The sequence below is a fragment of the Prunus avium genome, chromosome 6, assembly GCF_965620075.1.
Source record: "Prunus avium chromosome 6, drPruAviu1.hap1.1, whole genome shotgun sequence".
Taxonomy (NCBI): domain Eukaryota; kingdom Viridiplantae; phylum Streptophyta; class Magnoliopsida; order Rosales; family Rosaceae; genus Prunus; species Prunus avium.
In genome coordinates, this window is record NC_142289.1 from 11,629,284 (window position 1) to 11,649,847 (window position 20,564).

Genomic DNA, 20,564 nt, shown 5'->3' on the forward strand with positions numbered 1-20,564 from the left:
CATGCCAGGGCTTGTAAGGATGTAAAGAAATGTCTCGCATCGAAAATTTAACAAACCTTCGAAGAACTTATAAGGAGTTGGACTACTTTTGAAGTGGAATCTCAACTTCATTTATTTTAAAACTCAGTCACATATATAACCAACATATTGAGATCGACAAATTCCAAATAGCTTTTTGTTAACCCAATTTGAAACATTTGAGAATCTATCTACCAAACCTTTCCTTTTTATACATACGTTAGTAAGAGGGCAATCCTTGACGGTGCGTTTGGATGAGGAAATTTAAAAGTACAAAGAAATTTATAAATTACGGAATTTGAAATGACGGAAATTAATGTTCTAGAATTTGTAAAATATCTGGTTTGGGTGAGGGATTTAAAATATGGAATTTAACCTTTATTTGTAAAGTTATCTTTTTTAAAACTCAATCTCTCTTGGAATTTGAGAAATGACGACTTTTAGATAGAATTTAAAGTTGAGATTTATGACCTCCAAATTCCATATTTTTCTCACGCGTAATTTCTAAGTGCCCGTTCGATAACATTTTCAGAGAATATTTCCAGAGAATGAAAATAAGAAAACGAATTTGCATTTTCAGGATTTGAAAATGCGTCTGGTAGATTAATTAGAAAATAGATTCATAAAATAAAAACAATGAAAACGTGTCTGGTAGTACAATTTAAGAATAATAATATATGAGTTATTTTTCAAGTGTATTTTTGCTAATTTATGTTCTAAAAAAATATTTTAAAAAATGTATAATTTGAAATTTTTTTTTTTTTTTTTAAAGTTAAAATTATTTTTATCTTTTTTTTTTTCATTTTTTCTTTCTTCCTCTTTTCTTCTTTCTTCCTTGTCTTTCTTCCTCTTCTCTCCTTTCTCTTTTCTTCTCCCTTCCCAAGCTGTTTCTTTCTTTCTTTCTTTCTTTCTTTCTCTACTTTCTCTTTTCTTCTCCCTTCCCTCTTTTTCACTATCTCTTCATGCTGCCGCACCCATTCATTCCTTCCTTCCTTCCATGGCATGAATCCCATCAACCCACCTCTCTCTCTCTCTCTTGGGTGGTGATGGCGATGACGGTGTTTTGATTGGGTATGGGTGGTGGAGGTGTTAGGGTCGATTGCTTTTTTACTAGGTGGCGATGATGTGTATTGGGGTTCGATTGGGTGTTTGGTGGTGATTCCATTGGTATGGTGGTGTTGTTGGTGTCAGCTGGGTTTGATAAGTGGTGGTGATGTGGGGACTGGGTCTGTGAGGTTTGGTGACAGTGGCAGGGTCAGTGGCGGTGACCGTGACGATGGTCTGACAGTCATGGTTGTGGTGGGCTGATTTTCGTTTTTGTTTTGCAGGGTAGAGTGATGGGGAGAGAAGATTGAACAAGAGATTGAGCAACAACGTGTTTTAGGCGTCTGTTTTTTGGGAGAATGAAAACATATTTTTTCTGTTTTTCAGAAGTACACGTGAAGTTGTTCTCATTTTTATTAAAACATTCTTAGTGTTTTCTGTTTTTAGAAGTACACTTGGTTTGTTTTTGTTCTCTAAAAATGAAAATGGGCCCTTAAAACTTAAACGAATGGGTCCTAAATTTCTATGTTTTTTTTATCTAAACATGGGAACTAGTTCATGTCAATTTAAAATACAACTCCAACTATGCTCCCTATCCACCTCCTAAAATAGGGAGACCTCTAGGAGCTCCTAAATCTGAGGAGAGAGAAAGCACTCTTAGGCCCCGTTTGGGATTGCTTTTTTTGGCCAAAAACCTGCTTCACTTTAAAGTTAAGCAGTTTAAGGTGTTTAGTAAAAAGAAAATATCCCAATTATTTTAAAAGCAATGGCCTTTTGACAGCAGCTTTTAAAAGCAGATTCTGGGTTGCTTTTCAAAGCTGCTTTCAAAAGAAGCATATATGAACATTTAATAAATTTTTTTAATTCCCAAAATACCATCATTCATTTTAAAAAATGACACCACCCCCACTTTCACATCCAACTCCACCACTTGCACCACCACATTCACTACCTCCACAACCACCACCACCACATCCTCTTCCTCCTCATCCTCCACCACCACCACCACAACCACCACCTCCTCCAAAACCTCCAAACCAACACCACCTCCACAACCAACATCACCACCACCACCACATCCTCCTCCTCATCCTCCGCCACCACCACCTCATCCATCACCTCCACCACCACCACCTCCTCCTCCACAACCACCATCCCCTCCACCACCAACTCCACCTTCATTACCACCACCACCTTCACTCCATCACTACAACTACCACCATGCTGCCATTGCCACCACCACCACCTCCACAACCGCCATCCCCACCACCACCAACTCCACCTTCATCACCACCACCACCTCCATTCCATCACTACAACTACCACCACATGATTAATACAAAACACTTTTAACATCATGTCTATTTTAGTCATTATTCACAGTTACAACAATTTTATATTAAAATTTACCAAACGCTTTTACACTGCTTTTTGTACTAACAGCACTTTAAAAATATTGTTTACCAAACATGGAGCTGCTTTACTTTACAGCTAATTATTTTCAAAGCACAGCAGAAGCAACTTTTTTTAAAAGTGACAGCAATCCCAAACTAGGCCTTAGTGGCTCCCTATAATTTAATGCTGCTTTTTTTAAGGAGTATTTTAAACCTTTAACTAATACTAACTATTTTTTATATTATTTTTTAATAGAGATGGACCAATTAGAAAAGAGTTATAGCATTTATGACTCCCTAAACTAGAGAGCATGATTGGAGTTTAAATTTTATAGAAAGTTCCTGAAATAATATTTATATGTTTTTAGCTAAAATTTAACTAAAAAATAGAAAACATGACTGTGAATGCTCTTAAAATCCCAAGTTTATTTCCATCATCAATGCACCACACATACAATGCACCAATTATATAGCATTACGTACGGTAGTAAGAGGGCTTCATAATTCCATATTTAATACATTTAAATGTATGGATACGCAGCAGCCACCAAATTCAATGCTTTGCATTGGAATATGAAGAGTCATTTCAACCTTCATGTACCACTATTAATACTCTAGAGAACTCTAAGGATTAGTAATTGCTCCATCATGGGCTGGACTCCCATGGCACCCAATATATATATACAATCTCCAAGTTGACACTTACCTTCTCATTTTTTCGATGGCAACCTCAAAGTCTGGCACTGTTAGTTTGAAGCTCCTCATTGACACAACGCGCAATAAAGTCCTGTTTGCTGAAGCGGGTAAGGACTTTGTGGACTTTCTCTTCACTCTCCTGTCTCTTCCCGCTGGCACTATCATTAGGCTGCTCTCTAAGGAGGCCATGGTTGGTAGTTTAGGCGAACTTTATGAGAGCGTTGAAACTCTCAACGATGAATATTTGCAACCCAATCTTAACAAAGACGCCCTCCTGAAACCAAAAGAACCTGCTGCTGCTGGACCTAACATCCTTGGTTTGTTAACCGATGTCAAATCCGATGCTAGAAAGATGATCTATATGTGTTCGAATAGTAGAAGCCACGGTTATGTGGCTGAAGACCCTAAGGCCAAATGTCCTAGCTGCAATTACTCCATCTCCACCACCACTACTTATGTTGATTCACCAACTAGTGCGGTACAGGCTACTTATTCCGGTGCTGGCACGGTAGGGTATGTGAAGGGCCTTGTTACATACATGATAATGGATGATCTCGAAGTGAAGCCCATGTCTACTATTTCTGGTATCGGCCTGCTCAACAGGTTCAATGTTAAGGATGTCGGGGTCCTTGAGGAGAAGGTTGTTGATCTAGGCATGAATGAGGTACGTCGGCAAATGTTTTTATTAACCGTCTGCTCGATCCATGGTCTGCCTGGCTCACTTGCATCTCCAACCCATCTTTGTACTTCTATGTTTTTTTCTGTGCCTATATATTGGATATGCACCCCTTTGGACCCTTTGCTTTCGTGGATACCAATATTTTTTTCTTGATCGACGTAGGATAGGGGATTCGAACTTGAGATTGGAAAGATGAATTACAAAATAGGAATTGCATCTTCAAAGTGGTAACACATGACGATAAGTACTCCAAACGACAGTTTGATCAGATAGTTTTCCCTTTCTAGCCCTAAAATAAAACCTAGGATTGGGTTTTCTTTTCATCCCTGTTTTCATTTGATGGACATGTTTTGAGTCCTGAACCATGGTTTGAGTCTTGTTCCAATTCAACTTTTTTTTTTAAAATTTGGTTAAATAATCTGAATTTTCAATTCTATTTGGTTCTAGCTGGATGTCAGAGATATATTCTCTAAGTTGTAATCTAGCTTTTGTTCACATTAACAATGTTTTTTTGTTTTGCTTTCTTAGGGTGTGAAACTGCTTAAGGTGTCATTGCTGTCAAAGTCAGTTCTCACCCATGTGTTCCTTGGGGGGAATGTCAATGCAGCTTAGCACCTCAAGTACTGGAGTTGACATTCTGAAGCTTCTGTAAGATGTTTCCTTTTTAGCTGGTTTAATTTGTTTTGCCTGGTTATTTTGGATGGCTAGTGCATCACAGATCTGCTGCTATTAAATGATGAGATGCAATGCCTTTCTTTTTGGATTATTCAAACCCTTTTTTTTATGATGTTTTGGATTTTCAATTCATGCCTCGCAAAATCTTATGAAATTTGGATTAGAAGCTGATTTCGAGCTCTTCTTGTGGGACTGAGAGTCTGATATTATTCTCTCATTCGGACGTCCCTACGTTATTATTGTGCGGATGCTATTGTAAACAGAAAGGAAGTGAAGGAGGGGTAGTACAAAATACATGGCACGATAATAACGTTCGGACGTCCGCATCTGTATGAATAGCAAAGTCAAATGAAAAGAACCAATGTTGAGTTTAATCAACCCATACTTGAGCATGGTCTTTTGAATTCAATACCTTAACAGTACAATTTCTACTCCAATGTATAAATTACGGAATTTGAAATGACGGAAATTAATGTTCTAGAATTTGTAAAATTTCTAGTTTGGGTGAGGGATTTAAAATACGGAATTTAACCTTTATTTGTAAAGTTATCTTTTTTTAAAACTCAATCTCTCTTGGAATTTGAGAAATGACGACTTTTAGATAGAATTTAAAGTTGAGATTTATGACCTCCAAATTCCATATTTTTCCCACACATAATTTCTAAGTGCCCATTCGATAACGTTTTCAGATAATGTTTTCAGAGAATATTTTCAGAGAATGAAAACAAGAAAACGAATTTGCATTTTCAGGATTTGAAAATGCGTCTGGTAGATTAATTAGAAAATAGATTCATAAAATAAAAACAATGAAAACGTGTCTGGTAGAACAATTTGAGAATAATAATATATGAGTTATTTTTCAAGTGTATTTTTGCTAATTTATGTTCTAAAAAAATATTTTTTAAAATGTATAATTTGAAACATTTTTTTTTTTTTAAAGTTAAAAATTTGTATCTTTTTTTTTTTTTTTTCATTTTTTCTTTCTTCCTCTTTTCTTCTTTTTTCCTTTTCTTTCTTCCTCTTCTCTCCTTTCTCTTTTCTTCTCCCTTCCCTCTTTTTCACTATCTCTTCATGCTGCCGCACCCATTCATTCCTTCCATGGCATGAATCCCATCAACCCACCTCTCTCTCTCTCTCTCTCTCTCTCTCTCTCTCTCTCTCGATTGGGTGGTGATGGCGATGATGGTGCTTTGATTGGGTATGGGTGGTGGAGGTGTTAGGGTCGATTGCTTTTTTACTAGGTGGCGATGATGCGTATTGGGTTCGATTGGGTGTTTGGTGGTGATTCCATTGGTATGGTGGTGTTGTTGGTGTCAGCTGGGTTTGATAAGTGGTGGTGATGTGGGGACTGGGTCTGTGTCACACCCCAATTTATTTACTTATTTATTGAGAGTGTGAGGTAAAAGAAAAGAAAAGAAAAAAACTAAAATTACAAAATTTAAATAGCAAGAAACTTGAGAATTAAACATAAAACTTCTATTTAAACCAAAGTAATTTACATTGTAATTTTACAAGCAAAATTTCAGTAAAATACAGACTCTTAATAAAACATCCAAAACTATCTGCAACTCATTCTTCTTGTTTCCTTGTCACAACTAAACTTCAGATTCAAAACCTGCAATAAATTCATTAAGGGGTGAGTATTACATGCTCAGTAGGAGTCCTATGTCTTATGTGATTAGTGAGATTATTAATGTACAATTTATGCAATGCATGAATGAACTTCAATTCTACCCAACCCGTTAATCTATATAATAGGGCAAGCAAATCTGCATGTCCCATACCATGCATTTTACCACTGTGATTCCGAATGCCCCATTATATAAACTAACACCCATTTCAATCATCCCATAATTCACCTTTTGCTAGTCATCTTGTCCATACCATTGATCTCCAAGCCCAAATTACCCAATCGACAATTATACCGCCGATTTCCTAATCTACTGTGCACACGGGCTCGCCTGAACTTGGTCCCTACAATGGTCAGACTCAACTACACAAAAGAACCTTCCCATTACCCTCTTTTCCATAATTTATTTGTCAACCCAAGAATTCCAAACACCACTGACAACATATGAACATGTCAATATTAATCAAATTATAATGATAATTGATAATCATGTAAACATCCAATATCAAGGATAATAATCAAACAATATTACCAAGCATAATATAGTGTTCACAATATTTAATTAAATCAATTTATGCAAAACCTCCCCAAGAAAGAACCCCTACCTTAAATCCAAAGCTATTGTATAACTCCCAATTGTAAGCTCAAATACCTTGAATTTCTTCAAAACCTCACAACACTTAGTTCTCTTATTTTCTTTTGTCTACGATTTTTTTCAAGGAAACTACTATAACTTGAAGAACTTATGGTCTAAAGCTATTATGTAGGACTATTTATAGTAGTTAGAGTCGGTAAAGAAAATTTGGTTGAAGCTTTAACATTGTGCCACATAACTAACCTAGGGATTTCTAGACTGCATCCTAGGATTTATAGATTACATGGGTGGCTTGAAGATAAAACTGCCACCCCATTTAGTCTTTAGGTGCTGGCTCCGGAGAGTGCTTAGTAAGCACTTTCCAATTACATTTATACATACAAGGCTTCCTATTATTCTTACACCTCAAGTTAATATTCACCACCTCATGCTATTGTGGTCTTTGAGGGCTCTAAAAAGCAACACGTCAAACTTTTCTAAACACTTGTGTATAAATATTATATAAGATTGAAGTGAATTGGCATATATAGTTAAAACCATATAATAGATTTGATAGGTTATAGCAAAAGCTTTCACGTGGCTTGCCATGCAACTTTTTATATATATATATATATATAGTATTAAAACTATTAATTTTAAATATTTAATTTCCATAAAATATTAGTGTACATATTGTTGAGGCCCAAAAAATCCACGGTTCGGCCCAAATAAATTCTTGGCCCAATGCAATACCTTATCGAGAGGAAACCTAATTTGGGCATGCGAAAGTTCGTCATACGCGCTTGCACACATGCCACGCCAAGCAAATAAGCAACACGCCATGCTACAAGCTTAAGTGGGCCCAAGCCACGCAAGATGCCTGGGGCTTGCTTGAGTGGGTTGTGGTATGGATGGTAATAAGTTGACATGAGGCCCATTGATGGGCCAAGAAATGGAAGTCCCGGGGTTGCTTGGGAGCCTCGGAACTCAGGCCCATTTCTTAGGCCCAAACATGTGGGTGAGCACAAAGAGAAAATATCCCAACCAAAAAGCCCAACCGAAATAGCCCATTAGCTTAACCAAATTAGCCCAACACCTCAACAAAGAATAGGCCAACACTTATTGAGGTTAGCCCATTTATTTTGACAAACTAACCCATCACCTTAGAGAGCCCCAAGTAACCAAGGAAAATATCTGCCATCTCTCCAGCACTTAGCTGGAAACAAAAACAATGAGAAAACCAAAGCTACCCATGTGAGTGGACTGCTGGGAGCCTCCAGCACATGGCCAAAGACAAATCCCAACACAAGCCATCCAAAAACCAAAGGATACTTGAGCAAAACACCCTTCAAACCAGTGTACATACCCATTTCTTTCCCCCATCAGACCTGGCCATAAAAAAGAAGGAAAAAAGGAAAGGAAGGAGATGGCTGAAAATGAGAGTTTTGAGGTAGTTGCGGGAAAGGGTCTTGAGCTCCCAAAAATCCCTGATTTTGTGGGATTGGGTAGAGTGGATTTCACCAAAATAGGATGATTGAAGGGATGAGGGGAGAAAGGAAGGGAAAAACTTGGCCAAATTGGATAGAAGCCATTAGGGTTTCTTGAAAAATGGTAGTTTCCAGCGCCTATAAAAAGGGGCATTTCCTACCCATCATGACAACACACAACCAGAGAGCAAGCTTCCTCTCTTGCATGCAAAACCCAGCAATTTTCGTGCTTAGTTCATCTCCTCCCTCAGCTTTCCCCTTTGTCATGCTATTCTGACATTTGACAGAGTCACTGTCGAGCTGCCGGAAATAGCGCCCAAGCCATCTTTTCCTTTCCTTCCCTCCTTTCTCAGCCAAACCTCTTTGCAAACTCTCCATCTCCTACCTTAATACCCCTTTTTCTCCCAAGAACACTCAATTTTCTCTTCGGTGCTAAACTCATGTCGATTTTGCTCCCATGCCACAAGCTTATCATGCTAAGCCAAGAATTTATCTGTAAGCAACCATTCTTTTCGTTGGTGAAGGTAACCAAGGTGTTTCCTAAGGCTTTACAACCCTTTCGAAGCATTTTGGGGCATGATCTCTGAACTCAGACTCAAGGGGCAATTTCATCCATTTTGCTATTTACGGCAGCCCAGGCCCGTAGTAGCTGCCGGAAGAAAAAAAACCCCTACATAAATTGGCGACTCTGCTGGGGATCAGGCCGTTATGTTCACCAACGCCTCCGAAGAAGAAGGCTAGAAGCAAAAAAAATCAGAGAGAATAAAGAGATAAGAACATTCCCTCTTTCTTTTTCTTTTTTTCCTTTTGTTGGCTATCTACTTTGCAGAACAAGCATAACATGGGTGACTGACATGTGCTTTTTTTTTCTTGTGTCTTAGATCTCCATTCTCAAGCAAAACAGATCTTGTACAAGGGCTGGGGGCTTAGGCAAATCCGTCATTCATGCCATTGAAGCGAACTACACATGCAAACTCCAAAATACTTGGGGGCTTCTTGCCAAGCAAATCTGCAAAAAAAAAAAAAAAAAGGAGTCAAAATTCAGTTCCAAATGACTTGGGGCCTTCCTGCCAATTGAAAAAAAAATAGTCAAGCACAAGCACTTCAAAGTTTCTCATGCTAAACCAAGCAATGCCTCGGTTCCGAGAGCTGTGATTCAACATTATTCACATCGTCAACCAAGTCCAAGCTATATACATTCATTCATCACTGTTTCCACCACTTGCCTTATTTTCAAACCTTCTTAGCCTCTACCCGATTTCAATCCATCCTTACAACAATTAAACAACCTCATTGCACCTCTAAAAGAACACTTGAGGTGACTTCAACGACTAGCTTGTTCTTCTCATGCTTTGGAACCTCTAAATCAAGTCTTTAAAAAAGATACAGATGCTGGAGAGGTATTCGTGAAAAAAAAAAAAAAAAAAAAACAGAGGTGCCAGAAGCATATTTTCTTACATTCTTCCAGCTCCTACTCTACAAGAAAAGAATTTCTGGCACTTGCTTTATTTCAAATCTTCTTAGCCCCTGCCCTATTTCAAACATCATGCTAGTGTATATGCTCCTTAACCCCCAAAGCTCAATTTATCCTTGCAACAATTCAACAAACTCATTACATCTCTGAAAGAAAACTCAAAGCAGCCCCAACAACTAGCTTGTTCTCTGTCTCATCCAAAGTCTCTCTGGCCAAGCAATTCAAATCTTCCATAAGCCTTCACATTGCAAGTCAAGATGAAAGTATCCAAAACTCACTTTGATGCTATCAAAATCCTAGAAAATTTGACTTCTCATGCTTTCTCATGCTTTAGAGATTCTGAACAAGAGAATACGTTAGCCAAAATCAGGCACCGAAAAGGTATTCATACACAAAGGGAGGCGCTGGAAGCATAATTTTCTCAAGCAAACTTAGCTATCAAGCATTTGACAAATTCATAGGGTGTAATACCAATCCATATGCCAAGCAACTACATTTCATTAAGGTATTCCAAGCAATTCACGCAGCTCAAGCAAATTGAAGAACTCATGCTCATGCAACAATGCCATTCAACATCATGCTCTCACAACAATATTGCTCAAGATCATGCTCTAGCAATGCCCAGATCAGCACTCAATGCCAAGAGAAAGGACATGCTAAATTCTCAGACAAAAGCAACATGCCAAGCGAAACTTATACACAAGCTTTCCAACCATTCTAGCTGGAACATCCCACCTTTCGAAAATCACTAGAAATCAAGTTTACAACCAACAAGTCCCAAACTTTCCAGATTAGAACTAGACATATCAAGCTTCGTTTTTCCAAAATTTCATTGCATTTCGAGCTAGGGAAGCATGTCAAACAGATTCCCAAAACATGCCATGCAGCAGAAACTGCACAATTTCAGCAGCTTAGCCATTTGAAATTGTACCAAAAATTCAATTTTCCTTCAAATGGCACAAGACCAGTTCCAACACAACCATTGAGAAGTCTATTTTCATGTGTCAAAACCTCCAACTTATATTCCAAGAGAAACATTTCGAAAGTTCAAAGATCAGCACACAAGCTCTGTAAGACATTTTCACAAACACTGGGCATGCATTACCCCAAGTGAGCTTGTATGAGTCTTGTTTATCACCAAGCTAGAATCCTAAATCGAAAGCTCAGCCTCAAAATTTAGTACCTAACTCACCAGTTTTGAGAAGTGCAATGTAATTCAAGCTTCAAGCATAGAAAACAAACATGCAACAAAGCATCAACATCAATTCATGAGCATGCATCAGAAAAATGAAGGCAGAGAACACTACAATGGTTGGATGATCTTCAATTTTGGATATGGTATAAACAACATAATTGTGAGCACAGTTTGAGAAGCAAGTGAAATCATCCGAGGATCAGAAATTAAAGATACATGAAGAAGCAGAATCTGCAGAAACTCACCAGCCATGGATGAGTGCAGAAGTTTCAGACCAGCTTTGAGGCATCAGAAAAATTCAAAAAATTCTCAAATTTTTACAGGCTAAATTACTCGAGCAGATGAACAACTTTTATCAAGGAAGTTTTTTGATCCGAGCTTCAAAAATCTGACTTCTATGTCGATGAACAATACCCACGGGTTTGGGTCTTGAAGAAGAAGAAGAAAGAAGAGTGAGAGAAAATCAGAAAATAAAGCATGCCATGCCAAATGAAAGGAAAAGAGAGCAGCCACTTGCAAATAAAAAATTCAAAAGGAAGGGGCAACACAATTTTGCCCACGTGAAGGCCAAGCCAGTCAAGGAGATAATGTGCCCAGCTCTCTTATGCTCTCTCAAGCCTGTATCTCTTCTTCAACCCACCATGCATCAATACAAGCATTTGTGAATCAATTCACACAAACCATGCAACTCAAGCATCTCACTTGGTACAAACATTTCAAGAAAACCAAACCAGATATCACAATATCAAGCTTTTCAAGCAATACAGTCATCATAAAAATGACAATGTTAGAACTTGGCAGTTCTAGCTGCTGGAAGCACAGAGAAGAAGCCATGCTATCACCATATCATGCCAAATTGTCACCATCGCAACAAAGGGATATCCTAAGTTCACCACGCCATGCAATGACCTAAACAAATACTCAGAAGGCCACGCTGCAATAGTTTTTGCAACTCATGCCAATCAAATCTTTTTCTGATGATTATGGTGCACTTGGCGGCTGAGGAATGAATTCAGTGCAATCACCACCAACAATTCCAAAACCCCAATAACCAAGATTCAAGCCAAGCAAAACATGGAAGATAATGATGCGTTGTACGAGGTGCTTCTGGAAAATAGCACAAGCTCTATATTCATGCTGCCAGAAGAGTGAACCCTCATGCCAGACCAAGCTATATCTTGATTCAACTCAACCATTAGATTATCCACGTCCTCATTGCAAATCCAAGCTAATCATGCCAAGCCAAGTCACGTTCTTCCAGCACCTACTCCATAAGCAGAGAATTTCCAACACCTATTCCATGCCAAACAAAACATTTTCCAACACCTGCCCTATTTCAAACATCCTTCCAGCACATGCCAATGCCAAGCATCCAAGCATACAAGCCCAAGCCAAGCGTACATGCCAATGCCAAGCATCCAAGCATACAAGCCCAAGCCAAGCGTATATGCCAATGCCAAGCATCCAAGCATACAAGCCCAAGCCAAGCGTACATGCCAATGCAAAGCATCCAAGCATACAAGCCCGAGCCAAGCGTACATGCCAATGCCAAACATCCAAGCATACAAGCCCAAGCCAAGCGTACATGCCAATGCCAAGCATACAAGCCCGAGCCAAGCATACATGCCAATGCCAAGCATCCAAGCATACGATCTAAAATCAAGCCTCTCTAGTCACTTAAGCAAATAAATCATGCAAGCTATGTTATTTTGAGCTAATCCACCAAGCATTTTCTTCTCTGTCATGCCACAAAATGGGCAAACTCTTGGTAACTCTAGTAAGTGACCTCCAAAATTACAGTGTCTAGGAAATTTCTTTAAGGAAACACCCTCGGTGTTTAAGAAGAATTGGGTTTTAAGCGGGACCATTGCGACCCCTCCAACCTTCCCGGAAAAGACCTGGCTGTAATTTCAGAGACCCTTAACTGGTCATCCTTGAGTTGCTCCTAAACCCATGCCATGCCATGCCATGCCACTACAATTTATTTTGGGCTGGAAATTGATTATTCGGACCATTTCAATACACATTCATGGCCCCAATAATCAAGGGGGCTAATGTTGAGGCCCAAAAAATCCACGGTTCGGCCCAAATAAATTCTTGGCCCAATGCAATACCTTATCGAGAGGAAACCTAATTTGGGCATGCGAAAGTTCGTCATACGCGCTTGCACACATGCCACGCCAAGCAAATAAGCAACACGCCATGCTACAAGCTTAAGTGGGCCCAAGCCACGCAAGATGCCTGGGGCTTGCTTGAGTGGGTTGTGGTATGGATGGTAATAAGTTGACATGAGGCCCATTGATGGGCCAAGAAATGGAAGTCCCGGGGTTGCTTGGGAGCCTCGGAACTCAGGCCCATTTCTTAGGCCCAAACATGTGGGTGAGCACAAAGAGAAAATATCCCAACCAAAAAGCCCAACCGAAATAGCCCATTAGCTTAACCAAATTAGCCCAACACCTCAACAAAGAATAGGCCAACACTTATTGAGGTTAGCCCATTTATTTTGACAAACTAACCCATCACCTTAGAGAGCCCCAAGTAACCAAGGAAAATATCTGCCATCTCTCCAGCACTTAGCTGGAAACAAAAACAATGAGAAAACCAAAGCTACCCATGTGAGTGGACTGCTGGGAGCCTCCAGCACATGGCCAAAGACAAATCCCAACACAATCCATCCAAAAACCAAAGGATACTTGAGCAAAACACCCTTCAAACCAGTGTACATACCCATTTCTTTCCCCCATCAGACCTGGCCATAAAAAAGAAGGAAAAAAGGAAAGGAAGGAGATGGCTGAAAATGAGAGTTTTGAGGTAGCTGCGGGAAAGGGTCTTGAGCTCCCAAAAATCCATGATTTTGTGGGATTGGGTAGAGTGGATTTCACCAAAATAGGATGATTGAAGGGATGAGGGGAGAAAGGAAGGGAAAAACTTGGCCAAATTGGATAGAAGCCATTAGGGTTTCTTGAAAAATGGTAGTTTCCAGCGCCTATAAAAAGGGGCATTTCCTACCCATCATGACAACACACAACCAGAGAGCAAGCTTCCTCTCTTGCATGCAAAACCCAGCAATTTTCGTGCTTAGTTCATCTCCTCCCTCAGCTTTCCCCTTTGTCATGCTATTCTGACATTTGACAGAGTCACTGTCGAGCTGCCGGAAATAGCGCCCAAGCCATCTTTTCCTTTCCTTCCCTCCTTTCTCAGCCAAACCTCTTTGCAAACTCTCCATCTCCTACCTTAATACCCCTTTTTCTCCCAAGAACACTCAATTTTCTCTTCGGTGCTAAACTCATGTCGATTTTGCTCCCATGCCACAAGCTTCTCATGCTAAGCCAAGAATTTATCTGTAAGCAGCCATTCTTTTCGTTGGTGAAGGTAACCAAGGTGTTTCCTAAGGCTTTACAACCCTTTCGAAGCATTTTGGGGCATGATCTCTGAACTCAGACTCAAGGGGCAATTTCATCCATTTTGCTATTTACGGCAGCCCAGGCCCGTAGTAGCTGCCGGAAGAAAAAAAGCCCCTACACATATTAATATATATATATATATATATATATATATATATATAGGGTTTCACAGTCTGTGAGGTTTGGTGACAGTGGCAGGGTTAGTGGCGGTGGCCGTGATGATGGTCTAACAGTCATGGCTGTGATGGGTTTGATTTTCGTTTTTGTTTTGCAGGGTAGAGTGATGGGGAGAGAAGATTGAACAAGAGATTGAGCAGCATCGTGTTTTAGGTGTCTGTTTTTTGGGAGAATGAAAACATCTTTTTTCTGTTTTCCAGAAGTACAAGTGACGTTGTTCTCATTTTATTAAAACATTCTCAGTGTTTTCTGTTTTTAGCCCACCGAACGGGTTCATGGTTTTTTTTTGTTCTCTAAAAATGAAAATGGGCCCTCAAAACTTAAACGAATGGGTCCTAAATTTCTATGTTTTTTTTTATCTAAACACGGGAACTAGTTCATGTCAATTTAGAAATTCTAACTTTTGTTAGAGCATCCACAATAGGCTCCCTAAACCTCTTCCTTAAACAAATTTTAGGGAGGAATTGGAAAAATACAACTCCAACCATGCTCCCTATCCACCTCCTAAAATAGGGAGACCTCTAGGAGCTCCTAAATCTGAGGAGAGAGAAAGCACTCCTAGTGGCTCCCTATAATTTAATGCTGCTTTTTTTAAGGAGTTTTTAAACCTTTAACTAATACTAACTATTTTTTAATAGAGATGGACCAATTAGAAAAGAGTTATAGCATTTATGACTCCCTAAACTAGAGAGCATGATTGGAGTTTAAATTTTATAAAGAGCTCATAAAATAGCTTTTACATGTTTTTAGCTAAATTTAAACTAAAAAATAGAGAGCATGATTATGGATGCTCTTAGAGCATCCACAATGGGCTCCCTAAACCATCTCCTTAGACAAATTTTAGGAAGGAATTGGAAAAACACAACTCCAATCATGCTCCCTATTCACCTCCTAAAATAAGGAAACCTATAGGAGCTCCTAAATTTGAGGAGAGAGAAAGGACTCCTAGTGGCTCACTATAATTTAATGCTGCTTTATTTAATGAGTATTTCAAACCTTTAATTAATGCTAACTATTTTTTATATTATTTTTTAATAGAGATGGACTAATTAAAAAAGAGTTATAGCATTTATGACTCCCTAAACTAGATTGCATGATTGGAGTTTAAATTTTATAGAGAGTTCCTGAAATAATATTTATATGTTTTTAGCTAAAATTTAACTAAAAAATAGAAAACATGACTGTGAATGCTCTTAAAATCCCAAGTTTATTTCCATCATCAATGCACCACACATACAATGCACCAATTATATAGCATTACGTACGGTAGTAAGAGGGCTTCATAATTCCATATTTAATACATTTAAATGTATGGATACGCAGCAGCCACCAAATTCAATGCTTTGCATTGGAATATGAAGAGTCATTTCAACCTTCATGTACCACTATTAATACTCTAGAGAACTCTAAGGATTAGTAATTGCTCCATCATGGGCTGGACTCCCATGGCACCCAATATATATATACAATCTCCAAGTTGACACTTACCTTCTCATTTTTTCGATGGCAACCTCAAAGTCTGGCACTGTTAGTTTGAAGCTCCTCATTGACACAACGCGCAATAAAGTCCTGTTTGCTGAAGCGGGTAAGGACTTTGTGGACTTTCTCTTCACTCTCCTGTCTCTTCCCGCTGGCACTATCATTAGGCTGCTCTCTAAGGAGGCCATGGTTGGTAGTTTAGGCGAACTTTATGAGAGCGTTGAAACTCTCAACGATGAATATTTGCAACCCAATCTTAACAAAGACGCCCTCCTGAAACCAAAAGAACCTGCTGCTGCTGGACCTAACATCCTTGGTTTGTTAACCGATGTCAAATCCGATGTTAGATAGATGATCTATATGTGTTCGAATAGTAGAAGCCACGGTTATGTGGCTGAAGACCCTAAGGCCAAATGTCCTAGCTGCAATTACTCCATCTCCACCACCACTACTTATGTTGATTCACCAACTAGTGCGGTACAGGCTACTTATTCCGGTGCTGGCACGGTAGGGTATGTGAAGGGCCTTGTTACATATATGATAATGGATGATCTCGAAGTGAAGCCCATGTCTACTATTTCTGGTATCGGCCTGCTCAACAGGTTCAATGTTAAGGATGTCGGGGTCCTTGAGGAGAAGGTTGTTGATCTAGGCATGAATGAGGTACGTCGGCAAATGTTTTTATTAACCGTCTGCTCGATCCATGGTCTGCCTGGCTCACTTGCATCTCCAACCCATCTTTGTACTTCTATGTTTTTTTCTGTGCCTATATATTGGATATGCACCCCTTTGGACCCTTTGCTTTCGTGGATACCAATATTTTTTTCTTGATCGAGGTAGGGAAGGGGATTCGAACTTGAGATTGGAAAGATAAAATACAAAATAGGAATTGCATCTTCAAAGTGGTAACACATGACAATAAGTACTCCAAACGATAGTTTGATCAGATAGTTTTCCCTTTCTAGCCCTAAAATAAAACCTAGGATTGGGTTTTCTTTTCATCCCTGTTTTCATTTGATGGACATGTTTTGAGTCCTGAACCATGGTTTGAGTCTTGTTCCAATTCAACTTCTTTTTTTTTTTTAATTTGGTTAAATAATCTGAATTTTCAATTCTATTTGGTTCTAGCTGGATGTCAGAGATATATTCTCTAAGTTGTAATCTAGCTTTTGTCCACATTAACAATGTTTTTTTGTTTTGCTTTCTTAGGGTGTGAAACTGCTTAAGGTGTCATTGCTGTCAAAGTCAGTTCTCACCCATGTGTTCCTTAGGGGGAATGTCAATGCAGCTTAGCACCTCAAGTACTGGAGTTGACATTCTGAAGCTTCTGTAATAAGATGTTTCCTTTTTAGCTGGTTTAATTTGTTTTGCCTGGTTATTTTGGATGGCTAGTGCATCACAGATCTGCTGCTTAAATGATGAGATGCAATGCCTTTCTTTTTGGATTATTCAAACCCTTTTTTTATGATGTTTTGGATTTTCAATTCATGCCTCTGCAAAATCTTATGAAATTTGGATTAGAAGCTGATTTCGAGCTCTTCTTGTGGGATTGAGAGTCTATGATATTATTCTCTCATTCGGACGTCCCTACATTATTATTGTGAGGATGCTATTGTAAACAGAAAGGAAGTGAGGGAGGGGTAGTACAAAATACATGGCACAATAATAACGTTTGGACGTCCGCATATATATATATATATATATATATAGCAAAGTCAAATGAAAAGAACCAATGTTGAGTCTAATCAACCCATACTTGAGCATGGTCTTTCGAATTCAATACCTTAACAATACAATTTCTACTCCAATGTAGAAAATATATATATACAAAATTCAAATTAAAATTCATTTCACTCAGTAACATGACCAACATATATATGTTGCGAGTGCTTTTATATATGTTTTTTCCAGAGTTTTTTCAACCCAAATTGAAACGGGCCCCTTGATATGTTTTTTTTGCTCTTAATTTGGCATATAGATGACTTGTGGCTTGCGTGAGTTTGAAAAGCCTTTCTTGTGAGTTGGTTAACTTTGGTTTGAATTTGCAACCAATTAATTAATTATAAGTTAGGGAGGTAAACTAACTAATGCTTTTTCCCACTTCATCCAACCACAACTCATCAAACTCATATTTTTTCTGTCTATATAAAGCCAAGGGAGACACTCTCCTCTTCACAACAAGAAACAACATTTGAATTATTAGTTTTGCTTACCAGCTCCTTCAAGCTTTTCTCTCCTCTCAACTTCAACCATGGCTTTTCCCAAGCTTTGCTTCATTTTCTCTTTCGTGGTGGTATTGGCAGTCTCGAGCACCCAAATGAGCCAAGCAGCTCGCCACCTTTTGGACACACCAGCAGCAGCTCCACCGCCAGCACTGGCAATCCCTACAATCCCGTCTCTGCCAAACACACTGCCCCCGTTGCCCTCGCTACCAACACTGCCCTCGAACCCCTCCTTGCCTACACTTCCCACTGCCCCAACTCTGCCAAAGCCCACATTGCCTACCTTTCCCACAACACTACCTCCATTGCCAGCCAACCCACAATTGCCCACATTCCCAACAACATTCCCTACCATCCCCACCATTAATATTCCTTCTATAATTCCAACCATTCCCTTCTTCTCCCCACCCCCATCAAAATGAACCACTTGAGATATATACATATATCAATCTCTGGTTCTCCACGTTTACTATTATTACTATGTATCAAGATCTAAATTCTTGGATATGCTGGAGAGTCTTCAGAAGTCCCGGAACATACGATATGGTTCTTGTGTTTCATTGTGGCTCATTAGATTATGTATACAGTAAGCTTGTGTCAGAGAGAGCTTGTGAGGATGTTATTTTATATGAATTCTTTGTTGTACTTGTGAGGATGTCAGAGAGCTTATCTTTTCATTATCTATCATCGTATTTGTTGTTTTAATTCTTGTTTTTAATAATATCCTAATGCTTGTTTGTCCTTGCTATTATATATGGACATTGTACTGCTGAACCTGAACCTTTTTTTTTTTTTTTGGTTGGAAATGAAACTCTCTAAAATAAAGAGGATAATGCAAAACAAACTAATAAGTTTTCCTTTTTATTTACATAATAAATAGTCAAGATATATATAATTATAAAAAAAATATTATAAAAAGCCTAATCAACTAGAATAAAATATCATGCAATGACGCAAAAATTAGTTAAAGGCTAATTATTTAAGTCGTGACCCAGATCTTCCACAATCAAATAATTGAATGGCATATGGTTTTCATTTATAACATGTATCAAAAGATAAAAAATCAAACTTTTTCTCAACAAAAGTTATTTATAATTATGGAAGATCCAAGGGGAAAAACTTGCCCGAAACCCAAAATTAATTAAACTGTGTGATTTGGTCGATGTTGTTTGTAATAATAAGCATATATATTCACAAAATAATGCGAAAATCATCTCAGCTCACACAACTCATCTCATGATAAGGGATGAGGTAGCTTACAAAAAGAATATCATCAAGAGTTGTTCTTGCCTATCCATTTGGTGCTTTGCAACTGTCTTGAATAGGAATGGGCTCTATTCGGTTAAACATACTGAGAGGCCGGAATCGCTCACTAAACTGGCGTTATCGGTATAACAAATCCTGAAATATACATGCATGTCAACCGACCACATACGTCGGTTCTTCGAATAAACGGTTTGGTGTGGTTCAATTTTGGTTTTCAGAAGAAAGGATGAGGATTATCCAATGGGGTGGGCTAATTCAGTGTGGGGAGTATTATAGGATTTAAGCCCCTCCAATAGGATAAAGCCACATGGGAAGATGAGTTTTGAAAAATATAATTGATAAATATGAGCCAGTTTGATTCGGTTCAACCAACTGATTTGAATTTTAAAACAAACCGGTTCAATTTGATTGAGCACCGACTAAAAAAAAAAAAAGGTTCCAAACCGGGCTGACCAGGCCAATTTTTCCTGTTTTGCGGTGGGAAAGTGGAGCCCTAGCCTGTATAAGAGAAAGCAATGCACTCAAAAAAAAAACCCTTAAATTTTTTTAGTTAATATTGGTGTGGCTCGGTTGCCAGTGGACAATGCCTGGGAAAATACCACCTATAATTAATTAATATTATACTTGACCCATAAGTTGTTGAGCTTTTTAAATATCCATCATTCAAACGATTTACCAATACAAGTATACAAATGTAAATTCTCTGGCGTGAAGCTATCTCTAACCGCAGAGCCTAGAGGGTACAATTTCAAGGGCATGTCCTAGGGTAAGGGATGCTTGCAGCTGAAGCAATCATCTGGACTTTCCAAGCCATGTAAAGGATCCAACGGCAGAACCATTATGTGGGTCCCATGATACTTTTTCTGCTTCAAAATTTGGTTACTTCCGCAGCCACAATATGGCATACAAATGACTAATAAGATTTGTTGTGGCTTACGCGAGTTTAATAAGCCTTTCTTTTGAGTTAGTTTGGCTTTGAATTTGAAACCAATTCTAAATCAAAGTTGGGAAGGTGAACTAACTATTGCTTTTTACCTTTTTTTTCCCACTTCCTACAACCACAACTCATCAAACTCATGTAGATGCTTCCTACCTCTTGGTTTTAAATTCTCTATAAAAACCCAATGGAGGCTTTCTACTCTTCACGACA

General features: G+C 38.7%; 1 protein-coding gene and 1 pseudogene across 1 annotated transcript; both read left to right on the forward strand.

Moving 5' to 3' along the window:
• The first annotated feature begins 3,177 nt into the window (after positions 1-3,177).
• Positions 3,178-4,443, forward strand: LOC148293661 (uncharacterized). The gene is made up of 2 exons (XM_088254553.1): positions 3,178-3,816; positions 4,360-4,443. Exons 1-2 carry the CDS (start codon positions 3,178-3,180, stop codon positions 4,441-4,443), a joined length of 723 nt encoding a protein of 240 aa, XP_088110679.1.
• Positions 4,444-15,950: 11,507 nt separating this feature from the next.
• On the forward strand, positions 15,951-17,348 carry LOC110774587 (uncharacterized; annotated as a pseudogene).
• Positions 17,349-20,564: the final 3,216 nt, after the last annotated feature.

Excerpts from the sequence above, each read along its gene's own strand:
- LOC148293661 (XM_088254553.1), top strand. The coding sequence starts at position 3,178 with ATGGCAACCTCAAAGTCTGGCACTGTTAGTTTGAAGCTCCTCATTGAC. Across the intron at positions 3,817-4,359 it reads TTGATCTAGGCATGAATGAG|GGTGTGAAACTGCTTAAGGT; the intron begins GTACGTCGGCAA and ends TTGCTTTCTTAG.